Raw genomic sequence first — 22,682 nt, forward strand, 5'->3', positions numbered from 1 at the left:
GGTCCGGAAGTCCATCCTTAGGAGAGAATGATCTGACCATGACAAGGGCTCAACAGCTATTTCCCCTATTGTCAGATCATTCTGCCACTGGCCCGAGACAAAAACTAGATCCAGCGTGTGTCCACCCGTGTGAGTGGGGGCATGAATTAATTGGGTCAAGTCCAAGGCCGTCATGGAAGCCAAGAACTCCTGAGCTGCCGCCGACGTCCCACCCACTGATGGCAGGTTGAAATTCAGGTCTGACCCAAGCAAACAAATCAAACCCTAATACAAGTAGTCCTTGACTTACAACAGTTCATTTAGTGACCATTCAAAGTTACAATGGCACTGAAGAAAGTGACTTAAGACTGTTTTTCACACTTATGACAGTTGTAACATCCCCATGGTCACATGATCAAAATTCAGGTGCTTGGCAACTGACTCATATTTATGATAGTTGCAGTGTCCCAGGGTCATGTGATCACCTTTTGTGACCTTTTGATTAGTAAATTCAACAGGAAAGCTAGATTCACTTTACAATGGTGTTACTAACACTGCAGTGATTCACTTAACTGTGGCAAAAAAGGTCCTAGAATGGGGCAAAACTCATTTAACAAATGTCTCACTTAGCAACAAAACCTTTGAGCTCAGTTGTGGTCGTAAGTTGAGGAATATCTGTATACCTTGCAAAACCAGGCTATGCTGTTTCAATCCAGCGCCCCCCAACTCAAGTACCAGTTCCGTGGAGGGGGGCATGGTTTCGCATGCTGCCTCAATTCCGTGCGTGCATGGATGGGAACCCCTGCTTTAATTTCTCCCTATTGGATAATACAAGTGGTAGTTCAGGCCATTTCAAGGAAGAATTCCCAAAAACATGATATTGCTTTAGAAAATAATTTTGGGGCATATTATAATAGATTAAATTGTTTCTCGGCCTTGGCAGCTTTGAAGATATGTGGAGAATTCTGGGAGTTGAAGTCCATACAACTTACAGTTGTTGAGATTGGGAAGTACTATTCTACACTCACCTGGTCCTCTCCCTCACCTTCCCTTCATCAGCATCCTTTTCCATTTTCCCACCTAGGCTCCTTCTTCCTCATTTATAGTTTGGCCTTTTCAAAGATGAACAGAAGTTGACTTATTCTCATACCTGTTCAGCACCAACCACCAAGTCTGCTTACTGCAAATTGAACCCTGGGCAATAGAAGTCCTTCCTTTAGCATTTTACTTTGCAGGCTGATCATCTTAGCCCAATACACCTGTTTCTCTAAATATGTTACTTTTGCAGTGGCATTTAAACATTATTTTTCTCTCATAATCTTGAGCACAGCGCAGATTTTTTGATACTGCATACCTTCAGTTTCAATATATGTTAACAGTCTGTGGTGCAATCTGTGGCCTTTGAAAATAAACTCTTAAGCATTCCTCCTCCTGTTATTAATTACCTCTCTTGATGGCCAGGAGCTCAATTCGACACCGTAGTTTAGTGTTTTGAGCGAAGCCAGCCAACTTATTAAGAAATCGTTGCGAACACCACTGTGAAATCTTAGGTTATGCAGTATTGGAGGAAGTGGTAGGCTCCCATGACTTAATGTTAAGGACATTTCTGGTGCATCCTTTCAGAACTGGGACTTTAGAAAATTTGGAAACTGTTGAAGATTCATTGTGCTGGAAATTCAGAATTAGCAGAATAATAAGAATTGAAACTGACCTTGGAGGTCTTCTAGTCCAGAGGTCCCCAACCCCGGTCTGTGTACCAGCACTGGGTTGCAGCATGCCAGCAACCGGTCTGCACAAACAAGCAAAGCCCCATCCGTGGGATGTAGGCAGCACACAAAACCGTGCCCCCTCCGGTCTGGGGAAAAACCTCTTTCCATCCTTTCAGTCCCTGGTGCCCAAAAGGTTGGGGTCCTCTGTTCTAGTCCAATCCCCTGCTCAAGCAACATATCCTATACCATTTCTCTCTTTGATTAATTTCCATCTGTTGTTTCTTGTCCTGCCTTCAGGAGCTTTGGAGAATAGATTGATTCCCTCTTCTTTGTGGCAGCCCCTGAGATATTGGGACACGGCTATCAAGTCACCCCAATGCCTTCTTTTCGTTAAACTAGACCAGGGGTAGGCAACCTTGGCTCTTTTATGACTCGTGGACTTCAACTCCCAGAATTCCTGAGCCAGCCATGCTGAGGGGAAAGGGAGAGGTTTCCAAGCTGAGCCATGCTGGCTCAGGAATTCTGGGAGTTGAAGTCCACGAGTCATAAAAGAGCCAAGGTTGCCTACCCCTGTACTAGACATACCCTATTTACAGGTCACAAATATTCAGTTTACGGAATTGTTTTGTTTTCTTTGCAGTTCTGAGATTTCAGAAGAAACATTTGGAGTCTTCCTCTACTTTACCCACAGCTGTATTAACAATATTAGACTATCAAGATAAACAATTCCCCCCAAACTATTTTAATGTCAGCTGGTGCTCATCAAGGTGATATACGTGTCTTTGGGCTGTACAATTTCAGCTGCAGGTGTGAGCTTGCATTGTGGAACTTTCTACCTTAAGCAAATCAGTTCTGATACTTAGCAAGCTAGCTGATTAGGAAAAAAGATCAAGATGTTGTGTAATACTTTGGATTCCCCCCCCCCAAAAAAAATGCTGCTCAGGATGTGGGGTTGCAACCACCATGGTTGACTGCAACCCCTTAAAGCAGTTTATTTTAACCCTGAGCTCATGTGGTGGCCTTTTTCAGCTGCTCCCTGAGAAAAGAGGCAGAAGGCATAGATAAGTATGCTATGCTCCAGTGCTATACATGTCTTGGCCTTCAAATCCATTAACTGTAATATTTTCCCCCCAGTTAAATACCTTGGGTTTTCTGGACAGAAAATATACATGCTGATGGATTATGGTGTCAATCAGAGATTGTTCCTCATTTCAGGATATACAGCTACTCTTTGATTTACAAACACTCGTTTAGTGACCATTTGAAGTTACAACAGCACTGATAAAGGGGACTTACAGCCGGTCCTTGTGCTTATGACTCTGCATTCCCAGTCATGTGCAGTCAAAATTTGAGCGCATGGCAACCAGCAGGCATTTGCAATGACTGCAGTGCTCTTTGAGACTTTCCCAGCGTGGCTTCTGACAAGTAACATCAATGGGAAAAGCCAAATTCATTGAACCACCTCATGATTCATTTAACTACTGCAGTGATTTGCTTAACAGCCATGGCAAAAAAAAAAGGGCAGGACTCATTTAACAACCACCTTGCTTAGCCATGGAAATTCTGGTCTCAGTTGTGGTTGTAAGTCGAAGACTACCGATGTGAGGTGTGGGTTTTAGATTGATGTAGCTTCTGCTTAGTAAAGGCATCATCATTGATAGTTGGTATCAAAACGGAGTCCTCAGTTGTGGCATATTTGTATTCCAGTTCCCCTTCTTAGGCCAGTGATGGGTAAGCCATTCCCAAGGAGAATGAATGGAGATCAGTGTGGCCGATGTTCATTGTCTTCCGTTTCTCTTCCAAAGATACTTCGTGGATCAGTTTGTACTACTCTGAAGACTCCATGCCATAAATGAAGCCATAAATGACAGATGATAGTTTAAATTGGATGGGTAAATAGAACTACAGAAGAAGTTCATAAATTGTAGACCTCTTTTGCAAGGGGGCATGGAACTATTATTGTTGGAATATTGTATTCAACAAGGGGGGACAATCTATGTTCTTCTGTTTTATGCACTTTTTTAGTTTAATTTAGTTTTGTTCTGGTTCCCTTTTTTTCCTTTTGGAGTCTGTATTTCATCTTTGGAAATAAAATTAAAAAAATATTAAAAAGAATAAATAAATGACGCATGCTACGTATAGTGGCATTGCCAAATCTAGGTGCTGTTTGTTTTTAGAACTAAAATTCAAACATATGTTTGCATATGCACAAAATGTGGTTGGAAGGAAAAGTAGAAGGTGGTCATGAAAGATGGAAATTATTACCTCTAAGCCAGATGTACCCCAAACCCTTGCTCTGACCCAACTGTCTTGGCAGATTTTTTTGCCTGGGATCCTAAAAGACCCTCCAGAAAGGACTCTCTACCAATGTTGAGTCCTTTGTGCTGTTTTATAAGCACTCAGTAGGTAGAATGTATTTCTTTGCTGCTCTCGGAAGAGGGGAATTGCCCTCCTGGACTCCAAGATCACCACAGATGGGGACTGCAGCCAAGAGATTAAAACACGCTTGCTCCTGGGGAGGAAAGCTATGGCAAATCTAGACAGTATACTAAAAAGCAGAGACATCACCCTGCCAACAAAAGTGCGTATAGTCAAGGCCATGGTTTTCCCAGTTGCAATGTATGGCTGTGAAAGTTGGACCATAAGAAAGGCTGAGCGCCAAAGAATTGAGGCCTTTGAACTATGGCGCTGGAGAAGACTCCTGCGAGTCCCCTGGACTGCAAGGCGATCAAACCGGTAAGTCCTAGAGATCAACCCCGACTGCTCTTTAGAAGGCCAGATCCTGAAGTTGAAACTCAAGTGCTTGGCCACCTAATGAGAAGGAAGGACTCACTGGAGAAGAGCCTGATGCTGGGAAAGATGGGGGGCAATAGAAGAAGGGGACGACAGAGAATGAGGTGGCTGGATGGAGTCGCTGAAGCAATAGGCGTGAGCTTAAATGGACTCCAGAAGATGGTAGAGGACAGGAAGGCCTGGAGGAACATTGTCCATGGGGTCGCAATGGGTCGGACACGACTTCGCAACAACACAAGTCTTTGGAGAAAATAAAGATCTTTCCGGGCAAAAGAAAAATAAATAATAAATAAAGTCTGACTAGCAAGCAATTCACAGAGAAGAGGCAGAGACCAACATGGAAACTAAGGGAGTTGTTGTTGGTGCAGATCTGGGAAAACTGAAATGTGACACAGGTAGAAATATCACCACAAAATCTGTGCCTCCATCCTGGGCTCCCATGTCTTGGACACCCCCTTGTAGAAGCCTCTAGACAAGAGGTCTATAAAATGAAACCTAGTGTGGAAAATCATGCATTTGCCAAAAGATGAAGGCAGAGTTGTGCCGTGGCAACACAAGTTCTGCTCTTTTGTACAGCCGTGGGGGGTGTCATGACACACATACAAAGGAAGCAGAATTTGAAGCATAAGGCTGCCATTCTCATTTGGACCAGCTGTGTCTTGAAACCTTCCGAAGGGAAAGCAATATTTTCCCCTATCTTCCATGATAAGGAATTTTCTCTCGTTTATTACCACTTGAGATTGATAAAAGAAAAATGTATACACACAGCCCAGAGCTAAATTCTGAAGTTTGGTATGAGATCATGAGAGGTTGGTAACTGAGATATTAAGAGTGAGCTAGATGAGATTATTGAGGATCAGGCTACAGCTTTCAGCCTTGATAGCTCTTTAATACCTCCAGGATTCCAAACAAGGTAACAGCAGTTGCTATCAAAGATAAATGGAAAATAGCCATCTTGATTTGGAAGTTTGTTGGATACTGTTGGTTAGTACCCTAAACATTAGATTTCTCTGGGGAAACCTACAGAGCCCTACTTTCAGTAGGAAGACTTCAGAGAATCCTAGAGCTACAATGGTAGCCCTCGACTTACAGCTGTTCATTTAGCAACTTCTCCAAGTTACAATGGTACTGAAAAAAGTGACTTACTACCAATACCATACTTATAATCATTGGTCATGTGATCAAAATTTATATATTTATATATTTACAATGATTGTAGGGTCTCTGGGTCATGTGGTCACCATTTGCCACCTTCCCAGCCAGCTTCCAACAATAGGCCGTAAAATCAGATGAGACTCACTTAACAACCACCTTATTTAGCAAGGGAAATTCTGGTCCCAACTGTGGGCATAAGTCAAAGACTATCTGTAGGTTAGACTGAGAAGTTGAAGAAATAACCCAGAAAGAGCCAGACTTTAAGACTTGTGGACTTCAACTCCCAGAATATGATAGCAGTATTCCAGCATTTGAGTAGCTGCCACAAAGAAGAGATGGTTCAACCTATTCTCCAAAGTGCCTGAAGGCAGGACAAGAAGCAATGGATGGAAACTAATCAAGGAGAGAAGCAACCTAGAACTAAGGAGAAACTTCTTAACAGTGAGGATAATTAACCAGTGGAACAGCTTGCCTTCAGAAGTTGAGGGTAGTCCATCACCAGAGGTTTTTAAGGAGAGACTGGACAATCACCTATCTGAAATGGTATGGAGGTCTCCTGCTTGAGCAGCAGATTGGACTAGAAGATCTCCAAGGTTCCTTCCAATTCTATTCTGATTAATTGCTCAGTCCGCCATAATGACTGGGGAATTCTGGGAGTTGAAGTCCGCAAGTCTTAAAGTTGCCAAGTTTGGAGATCCCTGGACTAGATAAATCTTTTACCAACACAGTTCTTCTGATGTCCTCAAATGGGAAAAGATGGCTAAGAAGAACCCTGTTTTTCTGTTAAGCAGATAAAGCCTAGGAAAGTTGGACAAAGTTTGTTGCCATAAAGAGATATCCAACACAAAGCTAGTTAGAATATCAGAGGCTCCTGCATCAAGGGGCAGGCTGAGAGGGCAGCCAGTCAAGGTAGGGCTGGCTCAACATTTGTCCTGATGTCAACAGGGTCCAGGGATGTGTGAGCTTAAGGGACATATTCCCTCCTTTTAATCAGCTAATGATAAAACAGAGAAGAATGGCCCTTTTAAAGACTGGAGAAAAATACCCCATGCAATAGAGGAATAATTACAGGTAGTCCTCAACTTACGACCACAATTGAGCCCAAAATTTATGTTGCTAAGTGAGAAAAATGAGTTTTGCTCCATTTTACGACCTTTCTTGCTACATTTGTTAAATGAATCACTGGAGTTGTTAAATGACTGTTTTTTAATGGTTTTGCCAAAAACTGGCATTTATTTCCAGTTTTCAGCAGAATTGTGTCCATAGCTTTATAATTGAGGTGTTTGCTTAACAATCGCTGCCAGAAAAATCATAAAAATGAATTTGGTTAATGATTGATCCATTTTAATAACTGTTACAACTTATGACCATAGTAGGCAGGTGTCATAACTCAATGACCATCTGTACCAATAGCCTTTACCAAAGTGTTGCAGAGTAGATTATAGTAACACAGTAAAAGGACTGTGGGTAGTCCTTGACTTACAACCATTCATTTAGTGATCATCTGAAGTTACAACAGCACTGAAAAAAGTGATTTATGACCGTTTTTCACATTTATGACGATTGCAGTCATCCCTACAGTGATATGATCAAAATTTGGGCACTTGGCAACTGGCATGTATTTATGATGGTTGCACTGTCCTGGGATCATCGACAAGCAAGTTCAATGGGAGAAGTAGATTCTCTTAAGGACCGCATGTTTCACTTAACAACTGCAATGATTTGTTTAACAACTGTGGCAATAGGTCATAAAATGGGGGAAAACTCACTTAACAACTGCCTTGCTTGGCAATGAAAATGTTGGACTCTATTGTGGTTGTAAGTCAAGGACTACCCATATTTACTCCAATGAGACCCTTTTCATCCATTTTGGTCTCAAACTGCATCTTGCTTCATCATCATCACTGCAGTAACACAACGCAGGGTCTTAGTAGCTGTGGCACCCAGCCTCTCTGCCACGGGAGGCAGACAAGCTTATCAAGTTCCTTCCTTACTGATCTTCAAATGGTTAAAAGGAACCACCTTCAATATTGGTTAATTGACACCTACCTTTGTTGCAATTCCTGGCCTATTTCTCAATTCTTGTTTTATCTTCAATTCATCCTTTCTGTGGTTCTCTGTTTTTAATGCCTATTTACTCCTTCCCTGGAACTGCCCCACAGTCAAGGGTGGAGGACTGCCTGTTCTGGGTCAGAATATGTGCTGTACTGTACCTTTTAAATGTTTCTGTCCATGTTTGACTGCCAAAGAATAAAGAGGTCCAGAAGACCTGGCATTCCTTTGGACATAGTGTGCACAACACCCTATGCCAGTGTTTCCCAACTTTGCTATTTTAAGATGTGACAGTTTCAACTCTTTATTAAATTGGTGGAGCTTGAAAAACAGATTTACAAACCATGGTAAATCACATGGTAGGTTTGTACAACTCACTGAGCCAGCATCAAGAAAGCCATGTCTTAATGCTGTGTGTGCACGTGCATATGCTCCTGTGGCGAGGGGGCAGGCACGTCCAGCCTATAGGTGTGCAGAAATTCTGGAAAATGCATTCAGCATCTTTCTGTATACCCAGTTTGCTTTCCCCTTAGCTATTTCATCTGAAAGTTCCCATTTTCCTAGTCTGCTTCTTCTCAACTCTGTCTACCGTGTCAATTGGAAATAAAGAGAAAGATAAATATAGCTTTCAAATGCTCCAAAAAAGCAATTTGTATGATGATCGTTTATTGAATCCCTCTTACTGTCTTATATTTATTTATTGGTATGTTGATTACTGTACATTGCAGATGGTGCGGCTTGGCTCCTGCGTGTCTGGTTATTTTTATTTTGGCACAGCCTGTTATCAGACATCCATTCCACTGATGTGTTACTCCATTAGTGCTGGTTGCAATTTTACTCCACCAGTTGTAGCAAAGGGCTGATGTAGCAATTTCTCCTTCTAGTGGTCATTTTAATCATCAGTAGCTTGTGTGTCAAACTCAAGCACTTTGAAAAGGCTGATGTATTCAACAAAAGGTTATATTTAAAAAATATCTCAGGAGAGAAAAATGTATTAAATCTCTTTGGAAGCAAGCATTAATAGCCAGCACTGTTATTTGAGAATAAGTACTGAATGTTAGAGTTGGGCACTTCAGATAAGGTTCCGGAGATATGCTTTTGAATGTGTGGGAATATCCACACAGCACTTCTTAGAGTCAATGTTTTTTTTCCTCAGGAATCTATGTGAACCTAGAAGAAGATGGAGCTACTTTAAAGAGCTGGCTCATTAAAGCAACCATGTCCCCGTTGTGAAATGTGGATTTCCAGAAGGGAGGGGCTGCATTCCAGAGGACCAAGAGACAGCAAAGTTTAAATAGTTTGATTGGGAGAAAAAGTTAAAATAGGTCCTCCTAGCAATTCTTAATGATGCAAATGGTTTGGCAAGATTTCTGTCTATGGCTGAGGAGCAATAAGGGAAACTGCTCAAAAGTAACTATCTTTCTTGACTTCTGGAATCTGACACATACTTCCCAGATTTTGCAGACGCTTGAAAAAGATGCAGCTGCTTTAAAAAGGGTGGTGTGCTTGCACTCTTGTGCATTTCAAAGTCTCTGTTCCAAATCCTTTTTCTGAAGAATACATCATAATTCAGCTATACCTGGTCAGGGAAATTGATTTATGATTAACTCTTCTCCTGTCCTTTAGAGTCACAGTGGCAAGCTGAAGCTCCTCTCTTGGGCCCATGATTGTGACTGGGTCACATCCCTTCTGCCATCACTAGAAGTAATCCTCCAATTATGATCCCAATTGGGACCAGAATTTCTGTTGTTAAGCAAGCTGATTATTAAGTGAGTCACACCCAATTTTTGCAAGCTTTCTGGCCACCGTTATTAAGCAAATCACTGCAGTTGTTAAGTAAATCTGGCTTTCCTCATTGACTTTGCTTGTCAGAAGCTATCTCGGAAGGTCACGCAAAGTGATCGCATGACCCCCAGGATGCTGCAAGGGTTTGCAAATATACATGCCAGTTACCAAGTGCCCAAATTTTGATCACATTATAGTCATAACTGCAAAGACCAGTCGTGGTGTTTTTTCAGTGCTGTTGTAATTTCAAACAGACGCTAAATGAATATATCAGTGATGGCGAACCTTTTAAAGACCGAGTGCCCAAAAACTGGCCCTGCCTCCGCTCCACCCCCTGCCCCACCCCCGCTCTGCCTCCCCATCCCCCACCCCGCCTGCCCACAGGACCCCTCACTGCCTCCAAGACCCACCACAGATCGCCCAGGCAGCCCACCAGTGCTATAGCGGCCACCCCTCTGCCCATGCCCTGCAGGATCAACTGTGCATGATGGGGCGTGAGGGCAGTCTTGTCTATGCTGCCTGGCTGCCATGTCCTTGGCTGCACTGCTCCGTGTGGGCCACGCTCAGGGGTGACTCTCCTTCAGGGGGGCTGCTGGAGAGGAAGGGATCACGGGGGGAAGCAAGGCTGGGGCAACGGCACGTGTGCCCACAGAGAGGGCTCTAAGTGCCGCATCTGGCACCAGTACCATAGGTTCACCACCACTGACCTATATCTACAAAACAAGTAAAAACAACCAACCAACTATAAAATGTTGTCCTTTCTTCTTGGCTTGCCATGTCCTCCGGTGGTGCATTGAGGGGTCATTTCCATTCACACAACATAAGTTCTTCTTTCTTGCTTTTCAGTTCCTCTTTCGCATGAGATCTCAACCCAACTCCATTCTTGTCTGTATGTTTTGCCTTTGTTTCCCCCTCTTCCGTGCTCTTTTCCAATTCTTCTTTTTTTACTCCCTTGCATTCCTGGCAAGACTTCACTCCTTTAAAGGCAGGATTACAGTAGATCCACATTTAAAAGACAGCACAAATCTGGGATATAACTCAGGTCTCAGACAGTAAAGATCCTGTGATCTATTTCCACAGGGAGCAACAATGCTACACCCATCTTTATGTAGTCTGAAAGCCTTCCACTTCTTAAATATACTTAAGTAAACCCCATTACATATTTGGGGCTTTTTTTAAAAAAAAAACTTTGTAGAAGCAGCCTCTTTTCCATGGGAACATCTAAAATAAGAAGTGTCCTCCTCAACAATCTGGTGAGCATTTTCATGATTTTGGCCCAAACTGCTGTTGCTACATTTTTAAAGCTTTGTTTTAACTCTTTAAAACAAAATTCCTTTTTGGATTACTTGCCCAAACTTACTTATTCCACTTAGCAGATGGGAAGACAGACTGATATTTTCTCTTTGCAAAGCTTCTTTTCCTAGGAGCGTGGCAGGAACGGAGAATGGAGAATGACTGCTGCTTGAATTCCTTTTCATTTGATTTTTATCCTGCCTTTTCATTGGTTTGTATAAACAAACTCTTCCTGTTTTCCTCACAACAACCCTGTAAGATAATTGAGCTGAGAGTGACTGACCCAAAGTTTCCCCAACCCGTTTTCAGGCCTAAGGAAGAAGTACCTAGTGCTCACTGTCAGCCGGTTTTTGTGCCTAAGGCAGGTCTAGAATTCACCGTCTCCTGATGATTGGCTCAAAGTCACCCAGCTGCTTTCATGTCTAAGATAGGGATAGAATTCATTGTTTCCTGGCGATCGTCTCAAAGTCATTCAGCTGTTTTTTCATGCCTAAGATGGGACCAGAACTCACCATCTCCTGGTGACTGGTTCAAAGTCACCCAGTCAGCTTTCATGTGTAAGGGGGAGACTAGAATTCACATTCTTCTGGTTTCTAGGCCAACAGCTTAATCACTTCACCAAACTGGCTCCCTTTTGAGGTAGGAAGAGGTGTTAAGACCATTTTCATTGATATCTTCATAATAACTCACAACTACTCGGCAAATACTACTCCTACAGAGACAATACAATAAAGCAAAGACGTTTGCTAAATTCCAAAACAGAGAGGCCAATTCAAAATGAAGACTTGTTGGATAGCAGTGGCACAATAAACAACATGGAAGCTAAATATTGCATTGGCAAGAGGGTGGATAGGGGGCAATGTTGAAAAGAATATTTTTTAAAAGTTTGCCAGTATCTGGTCTGCTTGTGATCACAAATGAAAAGTCAACATAAATCTTACCAGAGCTTAAGACAGGCAAAATAGGAAAGAGGCATGTTTACTTTCAAGGGAGATTTTAGTTACTGGTACGTGAGTGGAACACCAACAAGGCAGATTCTGGATCTGCCTCTATAGAAGTATTCCAGGTGGTCCTCAACTTACAACCACAATTGGAATCAAAATTTATGTTGCTAAGCAAAGAGGTTACATCCACAATTATGACCTTTTTTCGCCACAGTTGTTAAGCAAATCATATGATCATTGAGAAGTCTGGCTTTCCCCATTGACTTTGCTTGTTGGAAGCTGCCTAATGATTCTCTGTCACCCATATCATGGTTGTCCCAAATATGTTTTTCCAAAAAGGCAACTGCGTTTCTTCATTTTTTTTTCCTTGAAAACATTTTGCTTCCCATCCAGGAAGCTTCTTCAGTTCTTCAGAAGTTTCTTGGACGAGAAGTGAAATGTTTTCAAAGAAAAAAAAACCCCCGAGAAAGTCCAGTTGCCTTTTGGAAAAGCATCTTTTGGACATGCTGAGCAAAGTGTTGAAAATTTTAAAAAAACTGGACGATTTGCTTCATTTGAAGGTGGAGGTGGACTAACCTGCTCTGTTTTGTTGTATCTCATTTTTAGCTTCTGGGCTTTCCTCTTCACCATCAACTCCCACCCAGGGAGCCAAGCAGCCGGCATTTCCGCTTGAATGCTACAGACAGGAACCAGAGAGGCCGGAGACGCGGATTCACCCACCCTCTTCTCCTCCAGATACTGGCCAAATGTTTAGCCTGCCTCCAGGGCAGGGTACTGCCAAGCCGCCCTCTCCAACACCTGTCTGTTGTGTTACCTCAAAAGGAGTAAGTACAGCCTCTGAAAATTTAAAAAAATAAATACATCGGAAGACCTGTAGCGTGGGACTGATACAGTGCTTGTGAGCATCCAAGCATTTGTCACACATTGTCTACTATGGAGAGAAATATTATTGCCCCTAGTTTGCACAAACAAGAGGGGAAACTCAGGCTGAGGATCCATTTTTTGCTTGCTGATGGATGCCATAGATAGAACTAAATATCCATTTTGACTTCAGAGTCTTTTGAGTGGAACCCACTGGGTGTCTACTTGAAAACAAGCTCCATTGAAATGTAAAAATAACCACGCAGAGGATTTCTGTGAAGTCCTTGGTATTCTCTGAGTTTAGTTATTTGCTTACAGACATTTCGTTACCCAACTATTACATCAGTATTAGTGAGTGTGGGATTTAATCCATGATGATATTCCCTAGATGGGTAATGAAATATCTGCAAGCAAACAACTAATCTTAGAAAACACTGAGGACTCCACAGTTCAACCCTGAGCTAGAAATATTCTATTGTAGAAGATTTCCTTACTTGTCCTGGCTTCACGCTACAGAAGATGGAAGACGTAGTTTTGCTGCAGATTTAACATTAGTTTATTTTTACAAAATGCTTGCCCATGAGTAACTGAACTTCTGCGTGATCACTTAACATTATGATCTTATTTGATGATCCAGCAGTCACAAATTAACCACAGATTTGTTAGTTTCCCAATAAACTAACCCTGTGATTGGTTAGATTGTAATTTAATGGGTCTGGTGAATGTTGATTGTGTGAATGAATGTATAGATTAATCCTTGACTTACAACCATAATTAAGCCCAACATTAAGCGAGACAGTTGTTAAGTGAATTTTGCCCCATTTTACAACCTTTCTTGCCACAGTTGTTAAGTGAACCATTGCGGTTGTTAAGTTAATAACACAGATAAGGGAATCTGGCTTTCCCATTGACTTTGCTTGTCAGAAGTTCACAAATGATGATCACATGACTCCAGTACACTGCAATCATCATGAGTCAATTGCTAAGGGTCTGAATTTTGATCACATGATCAAGGAGATGCTGCAATGATCATAAGTGAGAAAAACTGTCATAAAACATAACTTGGAACATCCTTAAATGAACTGTTGTAAGTCGAAGACTATCTGTATGTAAAATGATGGCACTTGAGAACCACAGGTCACGGATATTTGGAATTTAGGCATATAGCTAAGTGGGTTGAAAAAGAATATATCCATATTTACATTTCAGTTACAGGTAGTCTTCAACTTTCAACTGAGCCCAAAATTCTGTTGCTAAGCAAAGTATTTGTTAAGTGAATTGCGCCTCATTTTATGACCTTTTTTCCACAATTAAGAGAATCACTTCGATTGTTAGGTGAATCATGTGGCCATTAAGCAAATCTGTTTTCCCCCCCATTCCTCCAGTTGTTGGAAGCCAACTAGAAAGTTACCAAATGGTGAACACATGACCCCAGGATAGTGCAGCCATCATAAATATATGGCAGTTGCCAAGTGCCCAAATTTTGATCATGTGACCATGGAGATTCTGCAACGATCATATCACTTTTTTCAATGCTCTTGTAAGTTCGAACAGTCACTAAACAAGTGCTTGTAAGTTGCGGACTACCTGTAATTCTAGTACACTGATTCCAATACAGTACTGTGTTTCATTATCAAATCACAGTGCACTGATGATGTTACTTAGTTGGGTAATGAAACATCTGCAAGAAAACCACCAAGCTCAGAAAGTACCAAAGATCCCTCATTTCAACCTGAGCTATAGATATTGTCCTTTATTAGTACTGTTCTTTCCTCGAATACTGATATGATGAAATGATAGTTTATTGTTCTGTTCAATTATAACCTATGAGAAAGGAAAACAGATAGGCAGAAGGTTGCATTTTCCACAGAATATGATCAAAAAGGTCAATATGGTAGCTATGAGGGTGCAATGGAAGGCTTGCTCATTTTTTTAAGTGCATTGCACGAAGCCCTTTTGTGTACAGCCCAGGATTTGTAAGAAGCGATTTCTTACCTGTAGAATTCCATCTTCCTCTGATTCCATAACTTGTATTTTCTCAGTTGCCTAAGATTGCTAATGTGTCTCTTAACAAGAGACCCTGTCTGACTCTAACACATTGCAAAATGTTTTGCAGTGTTTATTCAATGTTTTCTCAACACTGGCAACTTTGAGATGTGTAGACTTCAATTCTGAGAGTTGAAGTCCACAGATCTTAAATCTCCCATGGTTGAGAAAACACTTTTTTATGTTAACAACTTAATTCCTTCAAAGAGAAAAGCTTTTCTCTCCTGTAGACTAAGGGTGCTGCTAAATTTGACTCTTTACCTTTAAGTCCACCAAGGAAATGGGATTTTTAGCAGCTATAAAATGGGCTCAATTTCCCTTTCCCCTCTCCCTTTGGAGAACACTCAAAATGGGTGCAGTATGGTCATGGATGAAAAGGAAAAAATCAGCCAAGGGTATATCATTAGAGATACAGGTAAAAATTTTGATTTATGCATATCCCCAAAAACGCAAGGACTTCAATGTTCTTGAATTAAGCTTCTTCATTCATCAATGACTAAGTTTTTTAGACTACATCAGGCTAAAACAGGATTGTTTTCTTTGGGTTTATGAACTATGTGAATGGGACCATTGCTATTACTTTGTGCTTTAGTATGTTACTCATGTCCTTAAACCTAAGTTAGCATGGTGTGTGTACACATAAGCATTGTAAGTAGTCCTCGTCATACAACTATAATAGAGTCTGTCCCTTGTAGTTGTACGTCATGGTAGTAAAATGGGTTGGTCATGTGAATTTTTTTGTGGTGGTTGTTAAGCAAATACTGTGGTTGTTAATCAAATGAATGAGAGTGGTTTTGTCAAAAGTGAAGTACAGTTTTTTGGCAAAGCCATCATAAAACATGGTCATGTGATTGTGGTATTTTGCAAACAGCTATAAATGTGGCTGTGTTGCTGAGCGCCCAAAGTTTGGTCATGTGGAGGGACCCCAACCATCATAACTTCCAATCCTAGTCACGACTTTCCTTTTGGGGGATTGTTCGTAAGTTGAGTACTACCTATATCTAATGTTCATGTACCTCTCATAGATAGTCCCATTAAAATTACAAACTGCCAGATTGTTTCAACTTTTCTGGTTTCCTTGTAGTAATTCTTGAGCTACGATATTCCACCCTTGCACAACATTTTTTCTACCTCAATTAAATTAACCATAGTTTGTTTATTTAACAATCTGCTGAATTTGCAGGAGTCTCTGTATATAAACTAGCTGCACCAACAGGGTTTCTTAACATATTAGGTTGAAATCTCAGTGGCTCAGTGGGTCAGTTCCTTGTATGAATATTGTTATAGTGTTTAGCCCATGCCCTGTGTGAAATAAAAAGCTAGAATTAAGTTTTGTAAGTTCACTGTAATGTCCACATAGCCTGGATTTGCATGCTAAAATAACCCTGCGTTTGGAATGGTCTTGTATTCCTTCCTTCCCCTCCACCTTTAACCAGCCTTCGGAGAACGAAGACTAACATTATAAAAATTAAGAGCATTAATGATTCTTATTCAACTGAGAATACAGAGGTTGCATTAAAAGAATTTAGCAATGAGATTGCAAGCTTTTCTTGGGGGTAGGCAAATCCCGGCCTTATTGGGGCTGCAGAAATCCAGATCACCATTAAGATGCCTGTAGACCACTAGATTGACCAAATTCTTCCATGCCATAATAAGGCTGAAAGAAAACAAATAAGGGGTTTATAGTCCGAATGGCCCTCTCTCTCTTTTCCCTAGGATGGTTGATTCTTCTACAAAAATAGGTATATGTAAATATTATTTGTTCCCAAGGTCCAAAGACTTTCTTAGTTCCAAAAGTTCTAAGTGGCTGTTATGAAAACAGTGAAGTTCCCTCCCAAATCTGAGGTGTGTGTGTGGGGGTGTCTTTTCACTGGCCTTCAGGACTGCAAACAGCGTCTACAGCTGCAAGCACCCTGCAGGGTCTTTTCTGGGCACAGAAACCTCTGAGAAATTCTCTAACTAAGCAAATGGCTGTTGTTTTTTTAACCTGCCCTTTAGCCAAGGGGTGGTAAATTGCTCGGTCTGACTGTTCAATTAGCCTGCCTTATGAATAGCCCATCACTTCCTCTGAATTTCTGAAAATAGCAAAGGAAGAAAAGTGCAGTTGGTTTTTCTCAGAGCGGCGTTCCTTCCTTCCCACAAAATAAACACATTTCTCTGCCTTTGCACCTTGTAGAGCTCTCTCATTTGTGCCGCAGAGTAAGGGTGAGAAAACATGGTGAAGGTTAAATATGAAAGGGATTGTCTCTTACTTCCTAATTTTTGATGCTTTTTTATGTGATGGCATAATACAAGTTTCCCCCTAAATCTGCTGCCCAATAAAACAGTTGCCTCTACTCCTGAGAGAAGCAAAAATTGTATTTTAAAGAAAAGAGGCTGGAGGGTTGATTTTTGAGGTTTATAGTACTCATCCAGCGACTTATGCAGATATTTTTTGTGATTCAGCCGTGGTATATTTTATGCTCTGGTGAAAATTACATTAAAAAGGGGAGATTTATTAATAACTGTACGCTGGAATTTCATGACTCTACTATTGTGGTTTTCAACCTTGGCAACATTAAGATGTGTGAACTTCAACTCCCAGAATTCTCCAGTGTGTATGGACCAATTCCCAACTGTTACGCTGGCTGGGGAATTCTGAAAGTTGAAGTCCACAGATCTTAAAGTCACCAAAGTAGAAAAACACTTTTGTAAACCATCTTCTCAGTGGTTTATTGAGCAAACCATAAATGGTACTCATCCATTATAGTGAGCCCTAAAATATAATTTATAAGCCATCGTGGCAAGTTCCTAGAAATATAGTAAGCTGAAAGCCAGCAAACTACAGAGGAGAAAAGAAAAGAATTTGGATTATTTAGCCAATCATTCAATAAAATAATAATTAAAAACCCACCTTGTAAGCCACCCAGAATCCCTTGAAGCATGTAGCACATAGATTATAGATTTTAGTAAGTTAGTTAATTGTGATTAATTAGATTAATGGGAGCTTTTATAGCTAAGTCTGAACTAGAACTCAGTCTCCTAGTTTCTAGCCTGATGCCTGAATCACTAAATAAAATTTGTTGGCTTATTTGCTAACCATTGACTAAATGCTGTTCTTTTCTACCTGATCTTACAGGCTATGTATATAATAAGTACCCGTATATACTCGAGTATAGGTCGACCCGAATATAAGCCGAGGGACCGATTTTCCCACAAAGAACTGGGAAAAATTGGTGACCCGCGTATAAGCCGAGGGGGCATTTTGCCTGTTCCTCCCTGGCCGTCTCGGCCTCCCTAGCCCTGTCGGTGAGCGCCCGTCAGGGCGCAGCGTCGCCAGGCCTCCCCCCTTCGCGCGAGGCGTCTGGCGTTCCCCCTCGCGCTTGGCTGCGGCGGCCCGGGGTATTCCGTCCCAGCCTCGACACGCAGCGCCGCAGGGAACGGAAGGTAAGGGGGGAGGGCCGTACCTGGAGCATCACAGGCCGGGGCGACGCCGGGAACGANGCAGGAACACGCTGGCCCAGCTCATTGCCGCTGCAGCCACCGCCGCCAGGCAAGCAGGCGGAGCGCAGCGCCAGGGGAGGGGGAGCGAGCGGCCGGCGCCGGCACCGGGCAAGCAGGCGGAGCGCAGCGCCAGGGGAGGGGGAGCGAGTGGCGAGCCGCCGCCGGTGCCGGGCAAGCAGGCGGAGCGCAGCGCCAGGGGAGGGGGAGCGAGCGGCGAGCCGCCAGCGCCGGGCAAGCCGGCGGAGCACAGCGCCAGGGGAGGGGGAGCGAGCGGCGAGCCGCCGGCGGGCAAGCAGGCGGAGCGCAGCGCCAGGGGAGGGGGAGCGAGCGGCGAGCCGCCGTGGCTTGCCCAGTGGCGGCAGCGGCAGCAGCAGCTGCTTCGAGACGCTGACTCGAGTATAAGCCGAGGGGGGCATTTTTCAGCCCCAAAAATGGGCTGAAAAACTCGGCTTATACTCGAGTATATACGGTATATATGTATGTACAGTATGCATGTACCTCATTTCATCAGTATAGCCTGAGATATGTTTCTGTGTGCACATGCTCACATTCACATACTTTCACAGAGGTTGTCCCATTCCAGGAGGATGAAGACTCATTGATTCTCCAGCACTTGGAGATGGAGACTCCACCATTGGGTAGTAGACTGTATTCCTGCCCAATCAGATCAAGTCAGCCAAAGTTGCCATGCCCGTCCTGGACCTTAGACTCCAGTCTTTGACTTGATCTTGCCCAAGACAGACGTTGCAAGTTTGGCTCTAGGCAGGTATTATTTCTCAATGGTGGATTTTCCACTCCCTTTCCTTAATTGGATTTCCTTTTAAAATAAGTTTCTCCTTCCCTTCTCTTAGGGGTATTGAATCTGTAAAATTTGCCCTTTCAAGGAAGAGGTTCCTCCCTCTTTGTTTCTCCTCCCCCCCTCCAAATTCCCTACCGGGCCTTTCTAACGGAGGCTAACGGCTGTTAGCCTCGAAAAATTCACCCCTCACAGGAGTTCGCTGTTAGCATTGAGACGGACACTAAAATTACCGGTAGAAGACTAACGGCTGTTAGTTTTCAAATCCCTCAGAGCCGACTGAGCTTGCGGCTGCAGCTCCACAGACTGTTTGGGAGGTTGGGGAAGGCCCAGGAGTGGGGGTGCTTCTTCATTTCTTGCGATTCCTTCGGAAGGAGGCCAAAGGCAGTTGGTCTCCGGAGTCTTCTGTTTTACAGAGCTTGCGTTTGCAGCTCCGTGGATAGATTGGGTGCGCGAGGCAGCCGATCGCTGTTGTTTCGTTTTGCGGAGCTGCGGAGGCAGCCCGTGACCCGTTTTGTTGCTAGGCCTTCTTCTAGCGCTTGAGAGCAACTGGAGGTGCGCACGCGCGCGCGTGCAGCCTCTACTCCGATCGGCATCTAGCAGGCTGATCGGAGAACGAGGGAACGTTTTCTTTGCTGTTTTCCGTTCCTCGCTCGAGTTGCGGAGACACCAGGCAGTGAGTTCGTTTCTATTGCCTCATTGCGGGCAGAGTCGTGGAAGGTCGCCATTTTGGACCTCGCGGTCCCTGGTTATCGGCCGCGGCCGCCATTTTGGGCAGCATACATTTCAGCCAGGCCTTCACTCTGAGTTCCTTGAAGGGGAAAAATAAAATTGGTTAGTTGACCGAAAACCCTTTTTTGCATCTTTAACAGTATCTCCATCCCTTAATTCCAACAAGGGCTGGAGTAATCACAGGATTATTTAAATCAAGGCAGGCCACCATTTTATCTTAACGGCCGCCATTTTGTATATCCCTCCCTATATATCTGGTGAGCACCTGTTACTTCTCAATTATTCAATCAACCTTCAGTCTCAGTTAACTACTTCTTCTTTGGTTTGAAGTCTCCTGGTCCTTTAATTTGTTTTCTACAATTGGCACTGACTGGGATTCCAGGCAACCCCTACAGAGTGTCTGTTCTTATCCCAGCACTCAGGTACGAGTTCCAGGCGACCCCTATAGAGCGTCTGTCCTTACTCGTACATTAATATCACCCCTTGGATTCCAGGTGCCCCGTTAGAGTACCTGTCCTTATCCAACTGGGAATTGTATCTGGGTTACAGGCGTCCCTTGTAGTCCGTCTGTCCTTACCCAGATTTTGGCATTCTCCAGACGACAGGAGCCCCTTATTGTGTTCCATTGTCATCGGGGAATGGAGGAAGCTGTTTCTTCCTCATTGAGTGCCCAGCCATCCTCATCAGGTTTGCTCGGTCCGGAAGGCACTGGTAAAGCGACCCATAAGGGGCCGATCTACCTCCAAAACTACTAAACAATCTGATAAACAGGCTACCAGGAGACACCAAGCCTTGGGAAAAGGAGTTTTCCAGAGCGCAGAAGAGAGCCAGAATGGAGACATATGAGTCCACGGGATTAGTCCTCGACTTACCCCTTGGGGTATCAGCCTCACCTAGGGGTGTTTGGTCGGGTGGGGAGTCATTCCCTTCTACCACGCAGGGCAGAACAGAAGATGTTCATTTTGTTTCCCAGCCTTCCTTGCCAAGGACAGCGCAGGGGGTTCCGGAGGCCACGTTTACCCCTAATGCGGCGGGGTTTCGCCCGGCTGACCCAATTCCCTTCCCTTTGGAAGAGCGTCTGGCTCTATTACTCGCACAGGCGGTGGACCGTGCTCTGGATGCCAGAGCGCGGGCCGTTAGGCCACTTCCAACTCCTATCCCACGGCTAGAGGATGAGACCCATTATAATTCATCGTCTCCATCTGGGTCTTGTGTTTTGAGGATTCATACCTCATCCATCCCCCTCTTGAACAGGAGATCCAGTTGTCAGAGGAAGAAGAGGTCCCTCAACAGGTACCCTCGTTTGCTGGCTTATTTAACCCTGCTTTCTTTGTTTCCATACTGCGCAAGGCCACGTCCATGGCTCATCTGAGACAGGGTTCCTCAGCAGTAGAGGATCCCGCTCCGCCTGATGCGACGGCGGTTCCAGTTTACGTAGAACCGGTCGCGTCGCAACACCGTATCTCCTGTCCTTCTTTGTTCCTGAATGCTATCAAGAAACAGTGGTCATCCCCGGCTTCGATTCCCTTGCCAGGTACTACGGACAAAAAACTGTATAATGTGGCCAAGGAGCTGGAGGAGGCTCTGGAGGTTCCGGAGATGGACGAACCATTGGGAACCCTGGTATCAGCCACTGTCATAACCGGCGAATTTCAGAAGCCCTTAAGGCCGAGGATCGCAAGTGCGAATCCGGTTATAAGAGGACACGCCAGGCGACCGCCTGGGCGAACAGGGCCGCTACCTCCGCCTCCCATGACACTTCCTTACAGGCCGCCAGGTTTTCTTCCAGAGCTATGGCATCCAATATAACTGGGCGCCACAGGCTCTGGCTGAAACATTGGCAAGCGGACGCTAAGTCCAAATGGAAATTAGCAGCCGCTCCTTATCAGGGTTCTAAGTTGTTTGGGGATTCTCTGAATCCCTACTTAACGGAAAACAAAGATAAACACAAGGTCCTTAAAGACTTGCTTAAACGGCAAAACAAAGGTCTAGCTACTTCCCACGAAGGCAGTCCTTTCGTGGGGAGCGAGATAATTACACCCAACCTTTTCGCTCCTTTCCATCCAGGTAGGACAGGCAGGATAGACAACCTGATAGGCACAATCCTGAGCCCAGACAACAACCTCAAGGGAAACGGTCCTTTCGAGGGAACAACAGGCTTTTCGCTGTTCAAGGTGACTCATCGGCGACTCCTCCCATAGGGGGCAGACTTGCTCTGTTCGCCCACCAATGGGAGACGACCACCACAGATACGTGGGTGCTCGACACCATTCGCCATGATCTCAGATTGGAGTTCGTCTCCTACCCCCCAAATTGGTTCCTTTTCCTGTCCGCACCCCCGAAACCATACAAAACAAAGGCTGATGGACGATGCAGTCCAACACTTGTTACGCATACGAGCCATAGAGCCCGTACCACTGGGTCAGAGAGGTCAGGGATTTTACTCCATCCTCCTTGTGGTTCCGAAAACATCAGGAGGATGGAGGGCTATTCAAGATCTCAAACAAACTTGAATTTCCATATCGCTTATCACAAATTCATGATGCAAACGCTCCGTTCCATCTTGGGAAGCGTCAGGAAAGGGGACCCCCTGACGTCTATCGACCTCACGGAGGCGTACCTTCATATTCCTATCTCTCTGACCCATCGACGGTTTCTACGGTCGCGTACAAAGGAAGTCACCTCCAGTACAGGGCACTTCCATTTGATCTATCATCGGCTCCCAGGGTATTCACCAAGGTTCTGGCGGTCCTTGCAGCACACTTACGGTTGAGGCCAGTCAGAGTCCAGGGTTATCTGGACGATATTTTAATTCAGTCATCATCCACCCGGTCAGCCGTGGTGGATCTCGAACTGGGAATAAACCTGCTCCAGGACCACGGATTCGCGGTGAATTTCCCAAGAGCAACTTGGTGCCTACAACGAGGCTCTTGCACCTGGGGGGCCATTATAGACACGATGGAATGCCGGGTGAACCTGTCTCAAGATCGCAGAGACAGCATAAGGGAGTCGATCCTTCTGCTTCAGAGGAGTCGATTGGTAACACTGGGCAGT

At 44.0% G+C, this 22,682-nt stretch overlaps 1 protein-coding gene across 2 annotated transcripts in view; it reads left to right on the forward strand.

Annotated features, from left to right (window-relative positions):
- Positions 1-22,682, forward strand: part of PRKAG2 (protein kinase AMP-activated non-catalytic subunit gamma 2) — a 236,948-nt gene that overhangs the window by 140,990 nt on the left and 73,276 nt on the right. Inside the window, exons 4-5 of one of the 2 annotated variants that reach the window (XM_015832534.1) lie at positions 12,317-12,534; positions 19,181-19,204. In XM_015832534.1, the coding sequence (XP_015688020.1) occupies positions 12,317-12,534; positions 19,181-19,204 (242 nt within the window). The remainder of the gene's footprint in view (positions 1-12,316; positions 12,535-19,180; positions 19,205-22,682) is intronic. The other variant, XM_015832533.1, reaches the window with a different exon arrangement.

The sequence above is a fragment of the Protobothrops mucrosquamatus genome, unplaced genomic scaffold, assembly GCF_001527695.2.
Source record: "Protobothrops mucrosquamatus isolate PMUCROS unplaced genomic scaffold, P.Mucros_1.0 scaffold5, whole genome shotgun sequence".
NCBI classification, from domain to species: domain Eukaryota; kingdom Metazoa; phylum Chordata; class Lepidosauria; order Squamata; family Viperidae; genus Protobothrops; species Protobothrops mucrosquamatus.